The sequence below is a fragment of the Tinamus guttatus genome, unplaced genomic scaffold (genome assembly GCF_059628265.1).
Source record: "Tinamus guttatus ecotype Peru unplaced genomic scaffold, ASM5962826v1 Tinamus_guttatus_pri_ptg000033l, whole genome shotgun sequence".
NCBI lineage: Eukaryota > Metazoa > Chordata > Aves > Tinamiformes > Tinamidae > Tinamus > Tinamus guttatus.
In genome coordinates this window covers 6,333,809-6,355,698 of record NW_028288567.1, presented here as the reverse complement: position 1 = coordinate 6,355,698, position 21,890 = coordinate 6,333,809, and the positions used below count along the sequence as shown (strand labels likewise).

The 21,890-nt window shown below is 38.2% G+C and overlaps 1 protein-coding gene across 7 annotated transcripts in view; it reads left to right on the top strand.

Moving 5' to 3' along the window:
- Positions 1-21,484, top strand: part of ENAH (ENAH actin regulator) — a 79,489-nt gene extending 58,005 nt beyond the window's left edge. For 2 of the 7 annotated variants that reach the window (XM_088532608.1, XM_088532599.1), the window contains 10 exons: positions 4,843-5,147; positions 7,031-7,141; positions 8,886-9,190; positions 9,449-9,582; positions 9,937-9,991; positions 10,112-10,160; positions 11,934-12,000; positions 17,900-17,978; positions 19,258-19,315; positions 20,569-21,484. In XM_088532608.1, the coding sequence (XP_088388734.1) occupies positions 4,843-5,147; positions 7,031-7,141; positions 8,886-9,190; positions 9,449-9,582; positions 9,937-9,991; positions 10,112-10,160; positions 11,934-12,000; positions 17,900-17,978; positions 19,258-19,315; positions 20,569-20,606 (1,201 nt within the window). In that variant the 3' untranslated portion in view covers positions 20,607-21,484. Of the gene's footprint in view, positions 1-4,842; positions 5,148-6,340; positions 7,142-8,885; positions 9,191-9,448; positions 9,583-9,936; positions 9,992-10,111; positions 10,161-11,933; positions 12,001-17,899; positions 17,979-19,257; positions 19,316-20,568 lie in introns of all 7 variants that reach the window. The other 5 variants (XM_088532586.1, XM_088532578.1, XM_088532619.1 and 2 more) reach the window with 3 other exon arrangements.
- Positions 21,485-21,890: the final 406 nt, after the last annotated feature.

Sequence of the window (21,890 nt, the reverse complement as noted above, 5' to 3'; positions counted from 1 at the left end):
GGTTTTTTTTGTTGTTGTTGTTTGTTTGTTTGTTTTTGTTACTGTGGTTCCATTTCATGGAATTAGTTCTGTCCTTATTGTACTTACTGCCTTTGTGGATAAACCCCTCTTGGTGCTATTCTAGGTTTGTGTTTTTTTTTTTTTTTTTTTTTTCTCTCTAATCTTAAATTTTGCTAAAATCTGAAGAGCACAGGTGACTTTCAGCACTCTGTTTCTGCCAGGTAAGTTCAGGTGTTGCCTTGTTGCTTTGCATAAGAGGTTAAAAAAATCAAGGCCAGGAAACCAAAATGAAAAAATGCCTAGATGTTTCTCCTGTACCCAACACCTTTGTGGTGATATTCTGAGACAGAGGCCAGACAGTTTTGAATTTGTGGAGGCCTGGAAGTAGTTGCATGCATGTTCAGTGCTGGTCCTCTGGTAGCTGTAGAGTTAAACATAGAATTATAGGCATGCTCTTAGCTGCTGTCGTAAGTTCAAGTACATTTTTTGTCAGCACTACAATCTGCTACAACCTTTCTTAGCCTAAAGTAATTTCTGAGCAACTTATTTAGGTTAATATTTGTACCTTCATTGTCTAGTTTTGGTAGCTGCTTCATCTGATCATTAGCAGCAATTGTTTTTAATCTTAAATCTCAATTAGCGTGTTAAACAGTGCTTTTTTTTCCCTCTATCAGAGGTTATGTATTTCCCTGATCCTGATCATACTATGTTGTTTTCTGTGCCTACTCTAGCTTAAAAATGCAACTCAAGACATACAAGGCAAGAAAAAATGTCATATTTCTAGTTGAGGTTTGATGTAAGAGCATTAATAGATCCCTTTCTTTATTGGAAATCCTGTATCTTAATAACCTGCAGGTTTATAGTTGCCTTTTCATGTCTTTATCGTAGTGGTTAATTAACAGTTTTTGATTAACTGATAAAACCAAGTTTGTTCTCTTATTCTCCTATTTCCAACTAATGCACTTTGAGCTTGTAACATAAAAGCTTGTTGTTAGTCCTTAAACCCCTTTGATCAAGGAAATGAAAGCCTGTTAGTTTGACCTTGGTAATGTGAAAAGCTTCAGAACTACTTTTGAAGAAAAGAATAATTAATCATGTGAGATAAAATGCAGCACAGTAAACTGTGCCCAGCTTATGTTTTCCCGTAAGGAAAAAGAAAGGTAGTTGGTTAATCCAGTGTTCCCGGACCTTTAGAGAGGAATTTGACAGATGCTGCATGGGGAGGTGCTGGTTAAGGGGGAGAGAAGAGGATTAGTACAGAAGTGTAAGCATGAGGAGGACAGGCAGTTTCTCCTGGTGTGCTCTGGGACTACTCGGGTGTTGTTTCTTGTTTTGCTAAACAAAAGAGATGCCAAATGAGCCTTGCTGCTGATGCACAGAGGTGCATCTGTACAAAGGTGACTTTCTGTAGGAGGAATTGGATGTCGTTGCAGATTTGGATAACAAAAACTGGATGCAAAACAATCCCGTTTTGGGGGGCCCGGTTTTTGACATTTTTGGTGGGCAGTGGGGAATAGTAAACCCCATGCTAGTGTTTTAGGCGACTTAATACCTAATGCATAAGAAAATCAGATTGCCAGTGCCATCACTGCGTACGATGGTGAACTTAAGGAGAAAGGTCCTTAAACTTAGGAAATGCCTCTCAGATAGTGACCCCTCTAGATTTACTTAGGGTTTTAAAATCAGGATACAAACATACAACTAAAATACCTTCTTAATTTGGCTTTAGTTTAAGTGTTAAGTGTTCTTTGATACAAACTTGTAAAATACATAATTGAAACAGCCTCATCTTTCACTCAGATTTAAGGAGCTTGGGGTCCACTGCTGCTGAAAGTCAGAAATGGCTGTCAGCTCCATGAAGAGGGATACGAGCTCATTGCAGAAACATCTTTGCTTTAAGCAGGCCAACTTTGCACTGTGCATGGCTGAGCAGCAGACCTGCAGAGCGTCCAGTTCTTGCTCATTTTGGCCAGCCCTGGCATGAGTTTCTCTGGAACAGCCTGCAGTATCCTCGAGTAAAATTTGTCCAGACCCCCTGTCACTTGGGAAAACGGTCAAACCTCCACCCGAAGCCTGAAAAGCCACAGTTACGTTGCTGAGAGTTCATTTAGTGTGTAACAGGAGTTCAGCCTAGATTAGGAAAAATGAAGTTTACCTGAGGGGGTGGCCCTCAGGTTGGGGGAAGATGTGCAGAGGGTAGAAATTGACACTGCTGGTGCTGAGGTAAGGTGCGTTCTCTCCAGAGCACGTTAGAGCCTCCTTGTGTAGGCCTTGTGGTACGTATTCAGTGGGTTCTCTTGACCAGACCGGAGAGTGAGCTCCAGGGGCGAATGTTGAGTAAATATCTGATATTAAATATGGTAAAGCAAATTTTAACGTGCTGTTTTTATTATTCAACTAAGTTCTTGCAGGATTGAATGGCTGCAGCAGGAACACCTTTTGCAGATTTTTGCAAAAGAAGATTAGAGGATTAAGCTATTAAAACACAAACTGGTAGCTTAGTTCAAAATAATCAACATGTTAAAGCACTCACTTCTTGATCTCTTTCTATGGTTAGTTGTAGCAATGATCAAATTGGAGTATCTAGTTAGCATTGATGTTGGTAGGTTGCATGCAGTTGCTACGTAACAGCTTTTTTGTAGACTACAAAAGGCTTCAGCTTGCAGCTGAGCCTACTTAGGCACCTGGTGTTGGTGGTGTCTAGCTCCACAGGGTCCCGTGTAGCCACTTTGCTGCCAGCTGCTTAATTTGCTGCAGTGACTCAGCAGTGGGAGGAAGAGAACAATCTTGGGTAATGGCACCCATGCCCATGGGCTCTCAGCCTTCCGGGATAAACCTGCAAACATCACGGACCCTTGGTGCTCTGTATGCTGAGGCAGGGTTAGAGGAGACAACGCAGGAGCTCCGAGTCCTGAAGGCTCCGGCATGCTGAGGCTCCGCTCGCATCCTCGTAGTCACTGCAGCACAACTTTCTGTATCGATGGATGTACTAGAAGTTTGTTTGGTTTTACAGTAGGTAATTGCAGAAGCAAGGAACTGTCTTTAAGAAAGGAAAAAACAGCAATCAGGAGCATAGACCTAGAAAACGCCTGTAAACAGAACCCATTTCATGATTTTTGATTCAGCTACTATTTTAATGCATCAAGATATGTTTTTTTGGGAGTATTTGTTTTCCTTTTGTTGTTGTACCTAAAGCAGCCCTGAGAGTGAGGATAGTGTTCTGGGGCATTGTAGCACTTTTTTAGCTTCTTCTAAAGGTGTGTCCTAAATTCAGTAGTATGTGAAGTGATGATGAAATAACTGGTCAGATTGGATCATTACTGCAGTAAAAGTAATGTTGCCAAGGAGTCTTCCTAGAAAAAGAATAGAATAGCTCTCTAGTCAAGAGGTTAGTTGGAATAACAATATGTTTTACTTATGATACTGTACTATGCTTATTGTTGAGATTTTTGTTTTTTGTTTCCAAACTCATCCTGCTCCTTATGTTGTGCTGAAGCAGTGTGATTCTGTTATCGATAATGCTGCTCTCTTAACCCATGCCCCTCCTGGTTTTCTGTCTGGAAGGTGTGTAAAAATTCTTAAAGCTACTCCAAAAATGTAAACTCTTTTCTTACTGCTTGTTACAGATGAGCACAAAGAACAAGCTTTCTACTTGTTTTACTGAGTAATAGCATTGCTTTAATGAAGAGGGGAAGATTGAGAGAGATATAATTAGAATAAATTTTGGTTGTTGTCAAGGATGGTGTATATTTTCCCATATATGTTACTGTATGGGAACATATAGAATATGTTTGCAAGGCATTTTGCTGCCCCCTCTTGGTAGGGTATTGGTATAGTCAGTCGAATTATTCAGAAGTTTTTGTACATATTTAAAAAAAGAAGAATCTGTACTTATCAGTACTCCTTTATGACCTGAAGAAATGAAAATGAGAAATATATTACAAAGATAAAATATTAAATGCCCCTGTTAAATACGGGATTTATATAATTATAACTTATTATTTATTTATTCTGGTGTCTAGATGAAATTGGATATCTGATATTTCTATCTTATTTACTATATCTATATATTAGTAGACAGCCAATACAGCTTGCTATTAATTTTCCAACCCAAGAATAAGGACAAAATATGAATATTTGGTTGTTTTTTTGTTGTTGTTTGTTTGTTTGTTTGTTTTTTAGGAAGAATGTTATTCTGAAAGAGAATGGACTTGAATAGTAATAGCGCATTAAAATTGGGCTGGTGCTTCTATTTCTGACAGTATTTGTTAAGCATGAATAGGAGCTGGAGTTCCATTCATTTTCAGGCTGGTTTTACATAGATGTAGGGATGCATTTGGGTGTTTCTGTAAAATTTGAATAAAAAATATCTAACTAGTTTGTGTAATGCATAATGTGTTTCGTTGTGGTTTTTTTTATGTCCATTTCTGATAATGCTAATTCACTGTTCTTGTATTCACTGCTTCAAGTATAAAATACCACAGAACAAATGTAACTCCATATCCCAAACATGGGAGATTACATCAGTTAGTGAATTATCATCAGCAGCTTTCTGTCCTTATCTCTTGAAAGCTGTCTCAAAGAATGATAAATTAGTTAAGAGGAAACTGGATATATGATTCTTTTTACTGTAAATATAATGCACCTATTACCCGATTCAGAAAAGTAACATGTAGAAATAAGAAATAAAGTACAAATGTTTTTGTTCTTACTGGTGCCAAGATTTATGATGGTTTTTTCTTTTTTTCTTTCTTTCTTTTTTTTTTCTTGCTAGCAGTTACTTGATATATTGTTCGGTTCTCACTTTGCAGCTTAATCTTTCTCTTGTTTTCCTGATTGTAGACAGTTGCAGGAGCAACAAAGGCAGAAGGAGCTGGAACGGGAGAGGCTGGATCGTGAGCGAATGGAACGGGAGAGGCTGGAGAGAGAGAGACTAGAAAGGGAAAGACTTGAAAGAGAGCGCCTAGAACAGGAGCAACTGGAGAGAGAGCGGCAAGAAAGGGAACGGCAAGAACGCCTGGAAAGGGAGAGGCAAGAAAAGGAGAGGCAGGATCGAGAAAGACTTGAACGACTTGAAAGGGAAAGGCAAGAACAGTTGGAAAGGGAACAGCTGGAATGGGAAAGAGAGAGGAGGATTTCAAATGCTGGTAAGAATCTCAAAACTGAATGTATTCAAGTACCCAGTTTTGTTTTATGTGTTTGGGTGATGGAGTGGGATAGAAAGAGCATGGGCAGTACAACAACAATCAGTATTTCAGTCTTCTGTTTGCTGGAATTTCTTCCTCTTTTATGGCAAAAAGTCAGGGCTGTTTTGACTTTTCTGTCATAGTTTTCCATTAACTGTGAAAGAATATTTGAAATTATTTGCTCTACTGTGCTGTTGTATCTTCTGCTTGCATGAAGAACTTGGAGCTTATCGGGCACCTCCAATATTGATTGAAATGTGATGATTTTAAACTTCTAAATCCCCTATCATTGTCTGCTCTGTTACACAAGATGCATTGACATAAGGTAACTTGGAAAAGAAAAAGAATCAAGTTCAAGAGCCTTTAAATGTAGGGGGGATGTAGTTAATAAGACATTCTTAGTGAGAGGAATGCCTTTTGTATCGTCTTGCTTAGTTTTGTTTGTAGTAACATTTCAGTAGCTAAATGCATTTGTATGTAAGATAATACACTGCCTGTGGAATTGTATCCTGAGATAATTAAGAGCTTTCTCACTTCCGTAGTGCAAGGAACGTTAGTCAAGCGCTTCCTGCTTGTTCATTGGTAACAAACTGGATCCATGAAAGTAGTCAGGTTGGGGTAGAAGTTAGGGTATGCCATGTAGGACCAATCACTGTATGGAGCAGGGCTTTATTGAAGGTTTTATGCCAAGTACTTTTCAGTTTGTGATGGAGCTTTTTCTGGGGAGGAGAAAGTTGATTTTGACTTGCTGCCGATGTTCTGAGGTTCAGCAGTGGAACTGGAACAAATGTTAAGATCACTACACTTGCCATTTGCAACCAAACAAGAAGATAAAAACTGGTAAAGGATTGATTAATCAACCCTGTCAGTCTCATAGATGGGATTTGGTTTAAAAAAAAAGAAAAGAAAAAAAAATCCAGAATGTACTAGTAAATTCAAATGTTGGCACAAAAATGGTGAAATTAAAAGCAGCTGTTGATAATATGTAAAACTTTCCTAACAGTATTTTCACTTGTGCCTAATCCTCTGGTACTAACTGTAGTCTACATTTATACATTTTGTTTGAATGCTGGTTTTGTTGCTTCATTAGCTCCCTTTTTCTCTTTCTCCTTTTTTTATCCTGCCTTTGCTGCTGCTTTCCATCTTCTGTCCAGCTCCATCTTTCGACAACTCCCTGTATAGCACTCCACTTCCTGAGTACTCCAGTTGCCAGCCTCCTTCAGCACCTCCTCCATCATATGCAAAAGCAGTGGCAGCACCGATGGCCGAGGCCACACCGGAGTACGCTGTAGTGACTTCTGCACCACCGACTTCCACTCCCCCTACACCGCCTCTTAGACACTCTGCATCGCGTTTTGCTACATCTTTAGGTTCAGCTTTCCACCCTGTTCTGCCCCATTACGCTACAGTTCCTCGTCAGCTCAACAAAAGTTCTCGGCCCCCTTCTCCTGTGAATGCCCCGGCGACTTTGCCCCCAAATGCAAAGCCCGTCGGCTGGTCCGCGCCCAGTTTTGCACCCCTTCCCCCGTCTCCTCCGGTCATGATAAGCAGCCCACCAGGCAAAGCTACCGGTCCAAGACCCGTCCTTCCAGTGTCGGCTTCGAATCCGGTGCCCCAAACGCACACATCTCCTACTGCTCCAAATGGTCTTCCTGAAAGCGTGACTCATCCAGCTCCTTCGCCTTCTACCTCAGGTCCAACTCCGCCTCCGCCACCCCCTCCTCCCCCGCTGCCTTCCTTTCCGCCTCTCTCACTCTCTGGACCTCAAGCTTCTCCTTCTCCAAACTCTCCTAATGCCTCGACTCCCTCATCCAAGCCTAGTGTTCTCCCTTCTCCCTCTGCAGCTACCCCTGCCTCTGTTGAGAACTCTCTAAACTCTGTGCTGGGAGACTCCTCTGCTTCTGAGCCAGTCTTGCAGGCAGCCTCTCAGCCGGTTGAACCTACGACCCAGCAGGGTAAGGCTTTCTGTTATTGCTACTAATTCACTAATCAGGAATGCAGTCAAAACCAATATGTATTGACCTCCTTAACTGCCCCTGAAGAATTAATAAAGTGCTTCAAAAGTTGCAGTGATCTTAATACCACAGTGAAATGCAGTTTGGAAACTCTGGAACCGGAAGCTCCCTGGAGAAGAGTTGGTTTTCACGGTGATCCGTCATAAGGAAAATTCTAGTTTATTAAGCTCTCATTTATCAAGAGCAGAGTGTGTCAGATAACTGCTTGTAAAGTCTCGCGTTGTTAATTTATTTGGGACACTGTATTAATAGGCAGCATCGATGGTCTCCTCATGGCAGCAAAAGTGGGAGCAAATAGATGCAGCTTGGGACTTGTGAATGGTCTTAGTGAGGAAGAATGTGAATTACTTTGATCCTCGTGAATGTAGTTTAAAAGTGTAGAAAGCTGTAACCACTACAGCATTTCTTTCTGGGAAGTGCTTATATTTCAATGTATGGATATATATGCATGCACTGGAGGACTGGGTCCTCCTGTGATGTTCTACCAATTTATCCTAAAGATTTTAGGAAAATATTTGGTTAAACAGATGGCAATTCTAAGGGACATGCTGCCAACATTATATAAATGTATTTTACATGGATGTAAATGTCTTTGCTAATTGGAATCATCTGTTTTATATTGATTTAATAAACATCTCTTTGCATGTAAGCATGAACTGGCTCTGCTAAGGATATGGGCAGACTAGTTGGGGTGAGGTAGATTATGAATCTGTCACACTCAGGCAATGCAGAGCAGATCCTGAGGGGAGGTAGAGCAGGTGGCCTCGTTTTTATTACCAGTGGGAGGCTGAATGACCACCAGAGAGATGAAACTGCCTTTACCTAGAGGCATTAGCACAGCAGAAAAACAGGAAGAATTTTGTGTGATGTCCAGACCATTAGAGCTCAAGGTGGTTTGTCAGCACTTCTAGTAGCTAAAGGCTGTGTGCAATCACAGGTGGCTGGGGCAAAGATATGTGGGGATGCTGTTTTAATCATGATTTCTTAAACTGTATATAAACACTTCTGTAATTACTTCAGTAATCAGAATGCTCTTTCTTCAAAAGATGATTTATATTGCATGTTAATGTGGATGTAAAGAATTAAAGGAATCATTAGTCAAAAGCTGGAGGAGCCTGTCCCTGTTAACTTAAGTATGCCAGTCTTCTAACTCACTAATTAATGTTTGTATCCAATTATTAAAATCGATTCTGGAAATATCTCCAGATTTTTTTTTTTTAATACAGCTTAGAAATTGGTGTTGGAAGCCAAACATTTCAAGGGTCCAAATGTTTGGCTGTTGTTTTAAATGCTTGTTTTACAATGGGAAGTCTCTCTTGTGCAGTGAAGTTCTGACTGATTTTGACTGAAGTTTTTCCCTCAAACTGAATGTGTATCTCCTTCTCAAAGCTCTACCTGTTTCTGTGTAACCTTCTTCTTGGTTGCAGCCCAGAGCCTGACGGAAGGGTTACTGTATCCAAATATCCCTGCCGTTGCCTGTTGTTTTCTGGCTTGCCATGTAATGCTTTCAGTAAGAACTGAAAACTGCAATGCTTTCCTGCCTATAAAAAGGCAAAAAAATAACTCTAGTAAACTGAAAAACTTTTCACACACTGAAAAAAAAAAAACCAATATCTAAATAGAAATAATGAGATGTCTTTAGTCTAAATGATTAACGTAGTCTGTGTTTTCTCTTTAGCATTAGGTGTTGTCCAAGGACCACCTGCACCTCCTCCCCCACCTCCGCTGCCCCCCGGCCCAGCTCAGTCCTCAGTAGCAGTCCCACCTCCTCCCGGCCCACCGCCACCACCTCCGCTGCCGCCCTCAGGGCCGCCGCCACCTCCGCCGCCGCCTCCGCTTCCCAGCCAAGTTCCCCCTGTCCCTCCTCCGCCTCCTGCCCCCCCGCTCCCTGCCTCTGGATTTTCAGCGGGGTTTGTGTCTGAAGAAAATCGCCCTTTAACTGGACTAGCTGCTGCACTTGCTGGAGCCAAACTTAGGAAAGTGTCGCGGGTAAATGCATCTGTTTTCTCCGTTCTGGTTCAAATTTATAAATTCTGTGCCCTTCAACTGGTCGTATTTTTTTAAGATAAGTAGCAGTACAAAAGACATTTTGCATAGACTTTATTAAAGCACTACACGATGTACTACTAGTCCACCACATCTTTACATAGTGCTTTCTTCCTTCCTCTAGTATGTAACCTTAGTATCTTCGATTAGGTCAGTTACAAATTCTTTTGCATATGAACTGCTGTTTTGTGTATTACAAAGGGTGAAGACTCCTCCAGTTCAAGTGGAGGAGGAAGCTCCGTTTTGTCTAAAGCAGATGGTGGCCGTGGAAATGGGCCGCTTCCCTTGGGAGGCAGTGGATTAATGGAAGAAATGAGTGCCCTGCTGGCCAGGAGGTAAGTCGCTGTTTCTGGATTATAGCTGGCACATTTGGCTGAAGATCAGCTAAACATCTGCTTGCTCATGTTGTTGCTTTGGGAAGCTGGTAAGGTTTTGTCAATAGCCATTTTTGCTGAAGTATAATTGAAGTATAATATTGTGCCAGCCTTTGTGCAGCAGTAGAGGATACAGTAGGGTCTTTGGCCTTGAAAGTGTATTTTAACACTTTTATTTTTAAGTACTAACTTTTTTTTAATACTAATTTTCTATTGTCCAGATATTGAGCTGAGTATATCTTTAATTACACTGCATAACAGCTTTCCATCTTAAGGCCATGATCTTGGTAACTTTTTTTTTCTCTGTGCTTATAGGAGAAGAATTGCTGAAAAGGGATCAACAGAACCAGAGCAAAAAGAAGATAAAACTGTGGGTTGACAAATTATCTGTGTCATACTCTTCAAAAATGTATCAGTAATGATTCTACTGGTGCGAATGATGCATTTTTTTTCTTCCCTTCCCTCTTCTCCTTTCCTTCCTTTTAATCAGGAAGAATCAGAGTCTTCAACTTCCAAAGTTTCATCAACAAGCACACCTGGTAAGTAGCATTGGGTTTGTGGACTGTGTGACTCTAAATGCCCTGCTGAAATCCGATGATAAATCTGTTAGCTGTGCTGAATTTTGCAGTTTGGCTCTTATCCCATAATTAAAACCTGGCATTTTGCTTTCAAATAGCTTAGAAGTGTCTCCGAAGAAAGCGGATAAAAGTACTCCCACTAGAATACCAGTATAATACTAGTATAGTAATAGTTTAGGGACCTCCTGTGTTGAACCTATGAGACTAAAGCACAGAAAGCAATTGGCAGGGAGTGAGAAAACAAGTTGTCCTTCGTCAACAAGACGGACAAGTTGGGACAGTAGTTTGTTTTCTTTCAAGGCTGGCATATAAGGGTCTGTTCCAGTTTATAAGTATGTGAATTAGACCTTCTGCAAGCATAGGTCTTCTGCTGTGTGTGACTGTCAGACGCTTTTTGCAGTTACATATCATCAACTGTAGTTGGTGAAGATGCATTGTCAGTATGTATATTCATATGGTAAATACATGTATGACAAGGACTTGAGTTGAGACACAATTTTCCTCATCTTTAGTAGTGTCCCTACAAAGTTGGCTTCCCTGGCTACCTCACCCTATGTATGCAACTTTGGTATGAGGTTGAGGATGTAATCTACAGTCCACAGGCTGCTGAATGAGAGAGAGAGGAGTTAAATGTGTATTGATGGAAATAATGGGAAAGCTACTACCATTGTGATGCAGTAGATAGTCTAAAGAAATTAGCCTGCAAGGCCATTGGCTTTAATGGCCATTGGCCAGTGTAATTAAATGGCTTTAAAAAGGTGGAAGACTTAGTTTGTAATATCTTCTGAGCTTGCTTGATTTTTTTTTTAACCCCTGAGATGATCACCTTGAAGAAATGCCTGCTTTTGGAATTTGTCCTAATAATGTAAGCCAAAAATGGGAAATCAAGAACAGTCAAAGTGAAACGGTTCTTTTCACTTGACCATCATGATAAGAAGCATCTTTGAACTTTTTCTAATGTCAAATTCACTCAAAGATTGACTCTTATAACTAATATAAACTAGACTGTAAAGTTGCTTTCTACGGTGCTTGCCCTTCAGAGTATAAGCTAATTAAAGAGGAGACGATGGTAGACGTGGTAAAATTTTGCCACTTATCATCATGCTGTTTTTGTTTGCATGTTTACATATAGTAAGTATCTTGGTATCATCTAAGTAAACTACAATCTCTTTTGGATCCAAGTATGACTTACCTTTAATCTTCAGTCTGTATTGTTTTGAAAGAGGAAGTCATATATGGCAGCTTTAAAAGCATCTATTTTGGGGTGGGACTGTGGAAAATAAATGTGGTGTTGATGGAAAAAGTGTTTCAGTTGCATGAAGTCATGTCATCCCTAATGTTGCTTCATGGAAGTGGTTATAAAATAATTTGTATTATAATTTTTATTAAAAACATACTCCCCACTATTTGAAGTTGACTCTTTAACTACAGCTTCAGAATATTGTCTTTCACAACTGAAGAAATAAAATATGTAAGGTAAAGGCAAACCTTTTTCCAGTTGGTTTGAAGATTCAAATAGCCTTCATGAAAACCAGAGACTTCTAGATGCTATCACAACATAAATGATAGCATGACCTAAAATTAGGCGCTACAAGAGGCTGTTTATTATGAAAGAGCCTAATGCCAGGTTGTGAAAATGTAGCTGACAAGTTCCCAGGTTATTGAAGCTTTCTCACATGATTATACAGTGAATAGAAAAGGACACTTTTTAATCTTTATTGTTATGTTTGACAGAACTAACGAGAAAGCCTTGGGAAAGAACAAATACAGTGAATGGAAGCAAGTCACCTGTTATCTCCAGGTATCTTTTTGACACTATTAGCTGTATGTTCCAAATGTTTACTGCTGTTGCTCATGCTGGTAAAAGCATTAGCCTAAAAGAGCATTTTGAGGTATATTCAATGATCACATTAAGGAGAAGGCTTGTGGTGTGCTTTAAAATTACTGCATATTCTGAGTACAGAGTTTGAGGGTTTCTGAGCTGTAATGATCTGAAAGTTATCTGAATTTCTTGAAAGACAAAAAAAAACACTTAAATTTGAGAATATTTTGTTTGAAGTAATTGAATTATCATCAACATTCTGGTATTTTGGAAACAACTATGTGACGTTCGATTAGAGAAGAAGTAGCGTTTCTTGCAGTTGAAGTTGTTGAGGTCTTTTGCTCTTATTAGGCAGCACTGAGCATCATCAGCCTATTGATATGTCTTACTTTCAAAATAAGCAGGTCAGTAGCTTAAAATTTCTCTAGTTTGGATTCTGACTGGCTTATTTTATTTTTTCTCCCCCTTCTCCCTCCTCTCTGTCAAAAACCTAGTGATATGTTATGTGGTTATGTCCTCTCTGCCGTACACCAGTATTGCAAAACTTTTAGGAATATAATGTTTTACCAGTCCTGATTTTATTTCCTTTTTTCTTTTTCTTCTTTTGTCCCCTCTTCCCCTCCTTTCTACATTCTCATCTCTGTAAGATCTTCCAAGTAGAGCTTACATTCTTTCAACAGAGACCAATTACTTGTTTTCAAGTGGATAAAGATAAAAGATACTAATATGTGGCATTTAGGGGAAATTTATCAAAGAAATAATTTTTACAGGGAATCCTAAAGTGAGCTTCAGATTTGATATTCACTAAACTGGCCCTTTGGATCTAGATCTCCTGTGTACAAGCAGCTAAAGGAAAAACAAAGGGATATATAATGGACAGCCTTTCCTTATCAAACTCCTTTGGGGAGTCTGGATTGTCCTTAAGTCCTGGTTCTGCCTGTCTCTCCACCCATGACTCCCCTTAAGCACTATTACACTGGTACTGTTTCAACCGATTAAATAAATTCAGAGGTTACTAAGTGTGCTTATTAAAAAAAAAAAATCTAAAAAGTAGAGAAACTGAGACTTGCTCGTTATTTATCTGTCACTGGAGATCCTTCATCTGCTAAAGACTAGAGGACCTGAATCTTATCTGTGCAGAGAGGGTACAGGTCACTTATGGGAATTAAACAAAGCTTGCTTTAGAAAAGCATGTAAACAAGTAAGCCACTCTTATGTTAGAGATTCCAGACCAGGACACAAAAAGAGCTATATATTGTTCAGCATGAGTGTTCCAAAAATATTTTAAAATAACTCCTGTCCTATTAAAAAAAAAAAAAAAAAAAAAAAAAAGCCTGTAACAGACTTTGAAAGATTTGAGCTCCTTGCTTTTTGTATTTCCTGGTATGTGCAAAACAGAATTTTTAGAACATAATTAGTGAAGCGAATGTGTTTAAGGCTCTAAAGATGAGTATAATCAAGCTCTATGTAGCTTGTTAAGGTAGTGTTTCCTCCCCTTCATAGACGGGAATCTCCATGGAAAAATCTCACTGGTTCTGAAAACAGATTCTATGATTCATTAAACAGGTATCATCCTGTTGCAATTTGAGACTTTGTAATAACCATTTTGAAGTTAAGGGTTGGACTTTTTCTACATGGATTAGTAATCACCACACACACGGTCAGGTACTTCTTAACATTTTATTTGCCCAGTTGGGCCCATTTTTGGATGGTTAAGAGCATATGGTTAAACTGGCAAACTGATATGGTTTAAGAGCCAGTGTTGAATTGGTGTTAAATATTGGATTTTTGATAATCACCACCTGCAAAGGTACAAATACCTCTTGGATCCGCTGGGGCATCTGCAGTGTCTTGAGAAGTAGCCCTTTTAAAGTTGCAAGTCCTGACACACAGGAGTAGCAATTATTTGTCCAGTTGAGTTTTCCCTTTTGCCACAAGATAAGAAGTAGATTTTGCCTGACTTGCATATGCAAAAGGAACCAAAGGAATTGTTAGAAGCAGAAATTAATGTTTTTGATATTGGACAAATTTGCAAATTTAGGATTAACAATGCATTTTAAGCTGCAAGTTTCAGTTCCACTCTGCAGCAGTAGTTGTAAAATACTAACATACAAAACCTTAAGATTTTAAAAGGGTTTTCAAATTCCAGCTTTGTTCATCAAAGCATTCACTGTGGTGACTACTTTTTCTTTTGTATAGAAAGTTCCCCTATTAGCTACTTATCTTGGGTGGTATATTTTGCATGTGGGCACGAACAAAATCTTTGTTTTATTGCATGTTTGATTTAAACTGTTTATGGAAATATCATTGTATCACTGTCCTAGTAGGCAATGCTATGAAAAACCACATGGGACAGCTCTGTAGCCATCTCGGGATGCAATGGCTGCGTTGTTTTACTGGCAGTTGTTCCATGCTGATCTGTTTAATTGTGACTGCAGTCACCTTTAAACTCTTTCTTGAGAAGAAAAAAGGACAATTTAGGAGAGGAGAAAACTAGATTCAGCTGAGGTAAAGCATTACCCAGTCTGCAAATGATGGTCTTTTTGGATATGGCTGAAAGAAGCATTTTTTTCAAGATCATTCTCAGAAAAAGTTGAATATAGTCTTAAAACCAAGTGATAGAGTTCATAAAGAGGCTTTCCTCTTGAACTTTGACAGATAATTATGTTGGTGGAGAAAACAGCATATGATTTGCAGTGCTATCTTCTTACTTTAAGGATCTGAAACAAAAGAAACAAGTGGACTGTTTGTAGGGATCAGTTCTTTAAAGTTTAAGTTCTTTTATTAAGGCATTGAAGTGTAATCCTTGTTTGAGTTCTTCCATTATAGCATGTGTTTGGTTCCTCTTACAAGTCGTAAGGAAAAACATTTAGGAGATCAGTCTCTTTTTTTCACTCGCACTGGGTAAATTCCATAATGCCATAGTGTATGGGACCAAAGTGTTAGGGAAGGAAAGGGATCAGAATTAAACTCTATATAGAGACTCTGGATTCCTGCTGTTTTGCTTGGAAAGAAGTCAGTGTTCACACTTTCAGGTGAGAACTGCAAAGAGCATTTTCAATGTATGATATTTGATGAAGCAGTAATTGTTGAAGATAATAGCTTGATACATTTTTGAGTAAATAATTATTTCATAAGGAATTTACTAGAAATTAGTAGATCAATATTTAAAGGCCTTTATAGAGGTTCCCAAATTGTGGTTTGTCTTCATAGCATTAGTGCATAGTATAGTTTTCCTGTGGGTTAGAAGGTGAACTCTTATTTTCCAGCTGCTTCCACTCTGAAGTTATTCAATATTTTATGTTCTTTCTTAAATTCAGTGGATCGTATATTTCATTTCAGTGTGTTTCAGGTCAAACACTGTTAGTAATGTCAGTCCCGCAGCTTGTGTTTAGGTTGTCTAGACAGCTGTAGCAATATACTGCTCCTCATCCCAAGCAAATAACCAAGTCCCGCAGCAAGGCACGGTTAGATGTTCCTGGCAGCCAACTATTTTGATGGCTTAACTGCTGGCAGTTTTTTCCCAAATTGCTGCCACTATGTCTGACAGAATTAACTTGTCTGTGCCCCAAAATAATTGGAAATCTTTAAAAGAATGGTTTCTACCACCCACAGTGTGGTTCTTGCCTTTTAAGAAAGATGAATGTATTCAGCCATGCCAATTTAAAATGTTTTGTCGACAGAATTGTTCAGTAGCTGTAAATGTGTATTTGAATGCTGCCAGGCTTTCAAGTGAGACGAATGCGACCTGCGCAGGTTGGGTGGACAAGAAAATATGCAATACTTGTGTCCCATGCTGCTGCTTAATAACATTTTTCACACTGAGGAATAGGTAGAAATATCTACCTGAGAGTACAAAACTGAGAACTTTTTTTGTACTATCAAAAAGGCAATTTAATGTGCATCCCCTTTTCTGTTGAGAGTCACATTTCAAGTGTTTTTTTCCCCTCAGAAAATAAGGGGAAATTTTCTTATTAGAAAATAAGAAAACGCTTCTGTCAATTTGTAAACCTCTTCCAGACAGTCAAGGATGAGACTCATTCAGCTAGTACTGAACAAATGTAATCAGGCAAATCTTAATTTCTTTATGGATGAACTGCTTTCTTGTAAAAGATGAATTAATTGTCTGAAGATAGGGTGGTTTGTTTTTTAAAAAGGAGGGAATTATTGTTCTTGTGGGTGAAAACACAGCTTGTGTTAGCTACATTGAAAATAACTAAATAAATAGAAAATTTCAAATCTATTCATGGATAGACCTATCTGTGCCTCTCGCATGTTCTGCTTTAATCTGAGGAACGACAGTTTTGATATATGTATTTGAGAGAAATACGCTGTGCCTTTCCAGCTGGTCTATCTTCTTCCTGTTTCTGGTCACCTCTCATCTTAGTAAGCAAGATTGCACACCATAAAGTTAAAAAATTTAGGGAAAAAGTGCAGTGTTTTGCCTATTATTGTGATAACCTACCCTTATTTAAGGTTAGTATAACAGAAGAATAAACTTGGTCCTACTTCTTTGTGCCTGTGTGTGGCATCACTGGACAAAGAGTGTGGCCAAAATATAGTTTCTCACTTAGCAATTCTTATCTTAAGAGGAATTTATTCTGAAATTATCTGTCAGCGATTTTCTAAACAACTTTTTCTTGCTTTAACATTCTGTTGAAACACACTGAATGTTAGGCAAGACATGAAAAGCAATTAAGAGCACAGTGTGGATATTTAAACAGTGGTGGAAAGGGGTGAAGAGTTAGAACTTTGGCCAGATGATCAGACAAATCCTTGAGAGTGTCAGGCTGCTCTCAGAGCCCTTTGAAATGATACGAGGTATCTGAACTAACTTTATTTCAGGGCCCGCAGAGCTTGCAGTGTGAGGTATGTTGTTACCTGGCTGATATCTTCGAGACTCAAATGTCCATGGAGTTTGTAAGTTAGAAGTGTAACTAACACAGGTGCCCTGTAACCAGCTTGGATGCTATCAAGAGTTTCATTCTCTGGAATATTTTTCGTGTAACTTGCTATTCCCTTTTACTCTTTGTTCCCTACCACCCACCCTTCCTTGTGTTGGAGAACCATTTTTGCCTTTTTGTTCTTAATGTATAACTTCCACGGGGACTTACATATGCAGAGAGAAGTGTAGTAAGTCTACGAGATAGTTACTCATTGCGTAAATGACAAAGGTCAGAAAAGAGAAATGAGAGGGTTGAAAACATGCTTATTCTGGGAGATTTGTAAGAAATACAAAAGAAGCTTTTTGTAAGCTCACCTTAGCTGTCCTAGAGTATTACATAACTAAGCACTGGACACGACAGTACTCCAAAACATTAGAACTTACACTCAGGTGTTACTTACAAATCTTGCTGCTCTTAAAATATTTATGCTTTTGGTAGCTTTAGGAAACAATTCACAGAATATTTTGCATAGGAAGGGACTTCTGGGGATCCTCTATTTCAACCTCATGCTCAAAGCAGGAGTTGGAGAATGTTGCTTAGTCTGATCCTGTCAAGTGGCTTTCAGTCAGAGATAGTGTTTGTTTGAGAGAGACTCCTATAAAATGAGCAAGTTGCTTAAGGGGGAAAATAGTTGGCATTTGAAAGTTTAGTTTTCTGTGGACCTCATGAAAAATAGCAGAAACCACTGACTGAAATATGTCACCTAGTTGAATAGCTCTTGTTTTAACCTAATAACTCATGGTAATTAGTATTTTCAGTGTGTGGAAATTGTTCTTGGCTGTTAGTTTCCATTCTGTGTGGTATTTGGGTCTGACTTTTAATTCTTATTCTGATTCTTTAATATAGTTTTAATGAATATTAGCAAGTTTGGAGAAGTCTGTGTATACTGTAATAAGTGACCAGTAATTCATTGATCTGTTTTTGCATTTCAGACCAAAATCTACACCAACAGGGCAACCCAGTGCCAATGGAGTACAGTCAGAAGGTCTAGATTATGACAGATTGAAGCAGGTACATATATAATGTTTTGAATAGAAAATATGGGCATTAGGATTTGTAGCTGTCAAAAAAGAGTTTTGAATTTTTCATTAATTAGTTATATACTTTAAACAATTATTTTGTAGCTATTTTAGAAACTTTTCCTCAAATTATTTTTATTTTCTTAGGAGCTGTAATTGTGTGTTTACCTACACAGCCCTATTATTTTTTTCTCAGATGTTTGGTCCTGCTTTTGTATTACACAACACACAAAATATGGTACTGTGAATGGAATTGGGAAATCATTGTATTTGGAAGGCCTTTTCTTCTCTCCCAAAACAACCAAATACTCAATAGAACACTTCGAGCAAAATAACCTTTTTTTTTTAATATATAGTTAGTTCTCTGGATCAGCAAGAATTCTGTGTAGCTCTATAAGCACATAAAAATGAGCTGTCCCTAGCTTCCAGCAGGCTGTTTAGCCCTCTGTGCGGGTTGGCTTGTCTTAGGACAAAACAGGCAGTGTGTGACACATTGCAAGTTGTTCCATGTGCTTCACACTGACTTCTTGCATAACCCTGCTCTAGGGGGAGCATCGTGTCTGTTCTTGCGCTGGCAAGCAGGAGTACAACTTGGAAGAGGTCACTTAAGCTTTGACAGCTGTTCTTAGCAAAGGAAAAGGAATGGAAGATAATCTAGAGAAGATAATCTGCACAGTAATATTTTAATAGCAACTGAACTGAAAAGCTTAAGGAAAAAAAGCTGAATCTCTTGATAAAGAGTGCAATTTTCTAGATGAGTTTATTGCTCTCTCTGATTACAGTTGTGCTGGATGCGACAGTGTACTTTCCAGGAACAGACAGTACTTTTCCTCCACTTTGATTTTTAAATACGTTTTCAGAAAATAATTATCTAAAATACCAAATCAGTGATAGGAAACGCTGTACAAAACAGTGCATAAGCGACAGCATTAACTTGGTCATTCTCATTAGGTCAAATTTCATTTATTTGTCTGTGTGATTCTGTCTCTGTATTTATCAGTGACATTGGTGTGGTGTTTGAACTTAAGTATGTCCCTTCACTTGTCATAAATTCTGCAGGAATAGATTTATAGGACTTTTGCAGGATATTTATTTGTTAATAGTGCCTGCAGTAAGGATGGTTTAGATTTGGGGATTAAATTTAAATATAAAGGCTGGCTTGTAAATTTGAAAAGGGTTTAAGGTTATCTAAAAGTTAGAATAATTTTAGACTTTTCTTGTTTGAAAACAAGATATTGTAAAACTAATTTATTACTTGCACTCTAACATAGGATATTTTAGATGAAATGAGAAAGGAGTTAACGAAATTAAAGGAAGAACTCATTGATGGTAAGTATCAATTTGTTTGCTGTTTTTGTCAAGTCTTGGAATTCTTAATTAGCTAAAGTTGCACAAAACATGTAAACTTAGTATTTCTAGCCTAAATATGACAGACTGGGAGAAGTTTTGCTTGTTGGCATATTTTCATTTGTATCAAACATTCTAATTGGTGTGCTGGTGTAAGGATGTTTTATTTCTTCTTGTGTGTATGGGGAGTGTCGTTCTGTTTAATAGTACATTGACTCCGAGTCGTGTCTAAAAGTAGTTGGATGTATGCTAGTTCGGTGATTTGCTCTTATCCGAAATATCGTGGCTGTACGTAGGTATTTTTTGTAGTTAATCTAGAGCTGGATTAGGATTTAGGGCACACATTTCTAAATTTAATGTTCAGACTATGCTTGTCGTTTCTAGCTTTCAGTCTTCTCGTGCTTGGTCTCAACAGCAAGATTCAAACCAGTTATTGCTTTTTCATTGCAAGATTCTTTTTTTTTCCATTGCAAGATTCTTTTCATTTCAACATAAAATAATCTGTAAATATGGGAAATTACTGAGGAAAAAAAAAACACATAAAGGTCCAAGAATTGGGAAGTGAATAAAACACTCTATACATATATTACATAACAGACATCTGTATATAATGTATGAGTAGGGTCGTCTGGAGTGATTTAAAATAACATATGTGAGTGTTTTTTGTCTTTATGGAAGAGGCCAGAATGAAGTATGAAAGGGGTAGGGGGGAAGGCCATGTTTAAACTGTTACTGCTACTGCTGATACCATCAGCAGATATGGTAGAAGGAGCTGGCTGGTCCTGCATTACAGAGGACACAATGCTTTTATTTAACCTATATTTTGAGCAGTAACTATATGTTTAATAAAAGTGTGGGGTTTTGTTTTGTTTTTAATATTTGGACTGTGCTGTGTGCCATACAACTTTAGAAACACCATGATGCAAACAATGTAGGGCCCTGAGAGTCGTCTTTTTTTTAAACACAACTCACCAAAAAAAGTCCACATCTCAATGAATAGTGATTGTCATCAGCTAAGGTATTGGATTCATTGAAGATGCCAAACTAAAAAAACTATACTGTGGAAAAAGAGGTGCTGCCAGGTTGAAAATGACACTCTTATATGTAAGATAGTTTGATGTGATTTAACTTACTCCTTTTATGAGATGAATTTTCTTTAAAAGATTACCTGTGTATTCTGTTTTTCCTCCTTGACTTAGGATGTTTAATTTGTTATTTTCTTTCTCTCTTTCCAGCTATCAGGCAGGAACTGAACAAGTCGAATACTGCATAGAAAGACTAGTACTAAGCTGATGTGACTCTCTAACTTGGTATAAAACTGACTACATTTTTGTGAGCTGTTAGAAGAAAATGGAGACAGACACTTGGAAGGAGGGAGAAACAACATATTCTGAAAAGCTTCAGACGCATCACTCTGGTGATATGCTATTTCCCTCCTAGTTTGCAGCTTTTTTCTGACCTTTACAGCAAGGTGGAAAAGAGTCTTAAAGTTACTGTAATGAATATGCAGAAATTCCTACACCTATCAGACAAGATCACAGTGCTTTGAAATATTCTCATGTCAAGATAAAATTGCACATGTTTCAGAATTTGTTGTTTAAAAAAAAAACAGGGAAAAGCTTGGGAAGGCTTTTCAGAGAGGTTTTCTTTATTAATGAAGGATTTAGCAAGTTATACTGTTGTACTTCAAATGATTCTCAGGTTTGTCTTCCTATCATATCTGGTATTTCCATGAACAATTTAAAAGAGCAGATGTGTAAGTTCAGATCACAAAATATGGAACAATTACCAATGTGTGCTTTTAAAGGGCAATACTTGTAAGTGAATGACCTAGACAGTGGTGACATTTTGAGATTTCGGAATTTATGATAGGAAGCCTCTCTAGTTAGCCTTCATGCAATTTTATAGGAGAAAAAAAAAGCAAATACAGTCCAGAGATTAAAGATGTAGATGCCTTCCTACATTGTTACAATGCTTTACCAAATCTAAGACTTCTACATAATGCGAATCAGCAGTCAAATGTAAATCATTAGTATGTTGTAGATTTACAGTAGATTTTGGGGCTTTTTTTAGATTTATGCATGTGGACATTTTTGTAATGTAACACAACAGATTCAGCTTTTTAATTAAAAAAAAATTGCATGTCACAAATATTAAGTAGCCTTTTCATTTTTAAGGCTTAATTTATGCCCAGAAAAATGCGGGATAAGGGAGGGGAAAGATAACACATTTTTATTACTTTCTACACTTTTTCTTCATATTACATGCATGTGTAATAATGAAGAAAATGTGACTTTTATCAGTAACCATGTTAATGGAACCAGATACTTAATCCTTTTTGTATCATTTTTTTCAGTTTTATATTTGAAATTCACTAATACTTCCATAAGGTTTCTGAAACTCCCATGTCAATCCAACTTAGTTCTTGGTGAGAAAACAAACATTTGGACTTGAATTACAAAGGATGAACCTGTGTGAGTGCAGCAGCCCCTACCTTTTTACCGCACCCCCTTGCTTTGATAGCCTGATGAAACAGGACAGCAGTTACACTGGAACA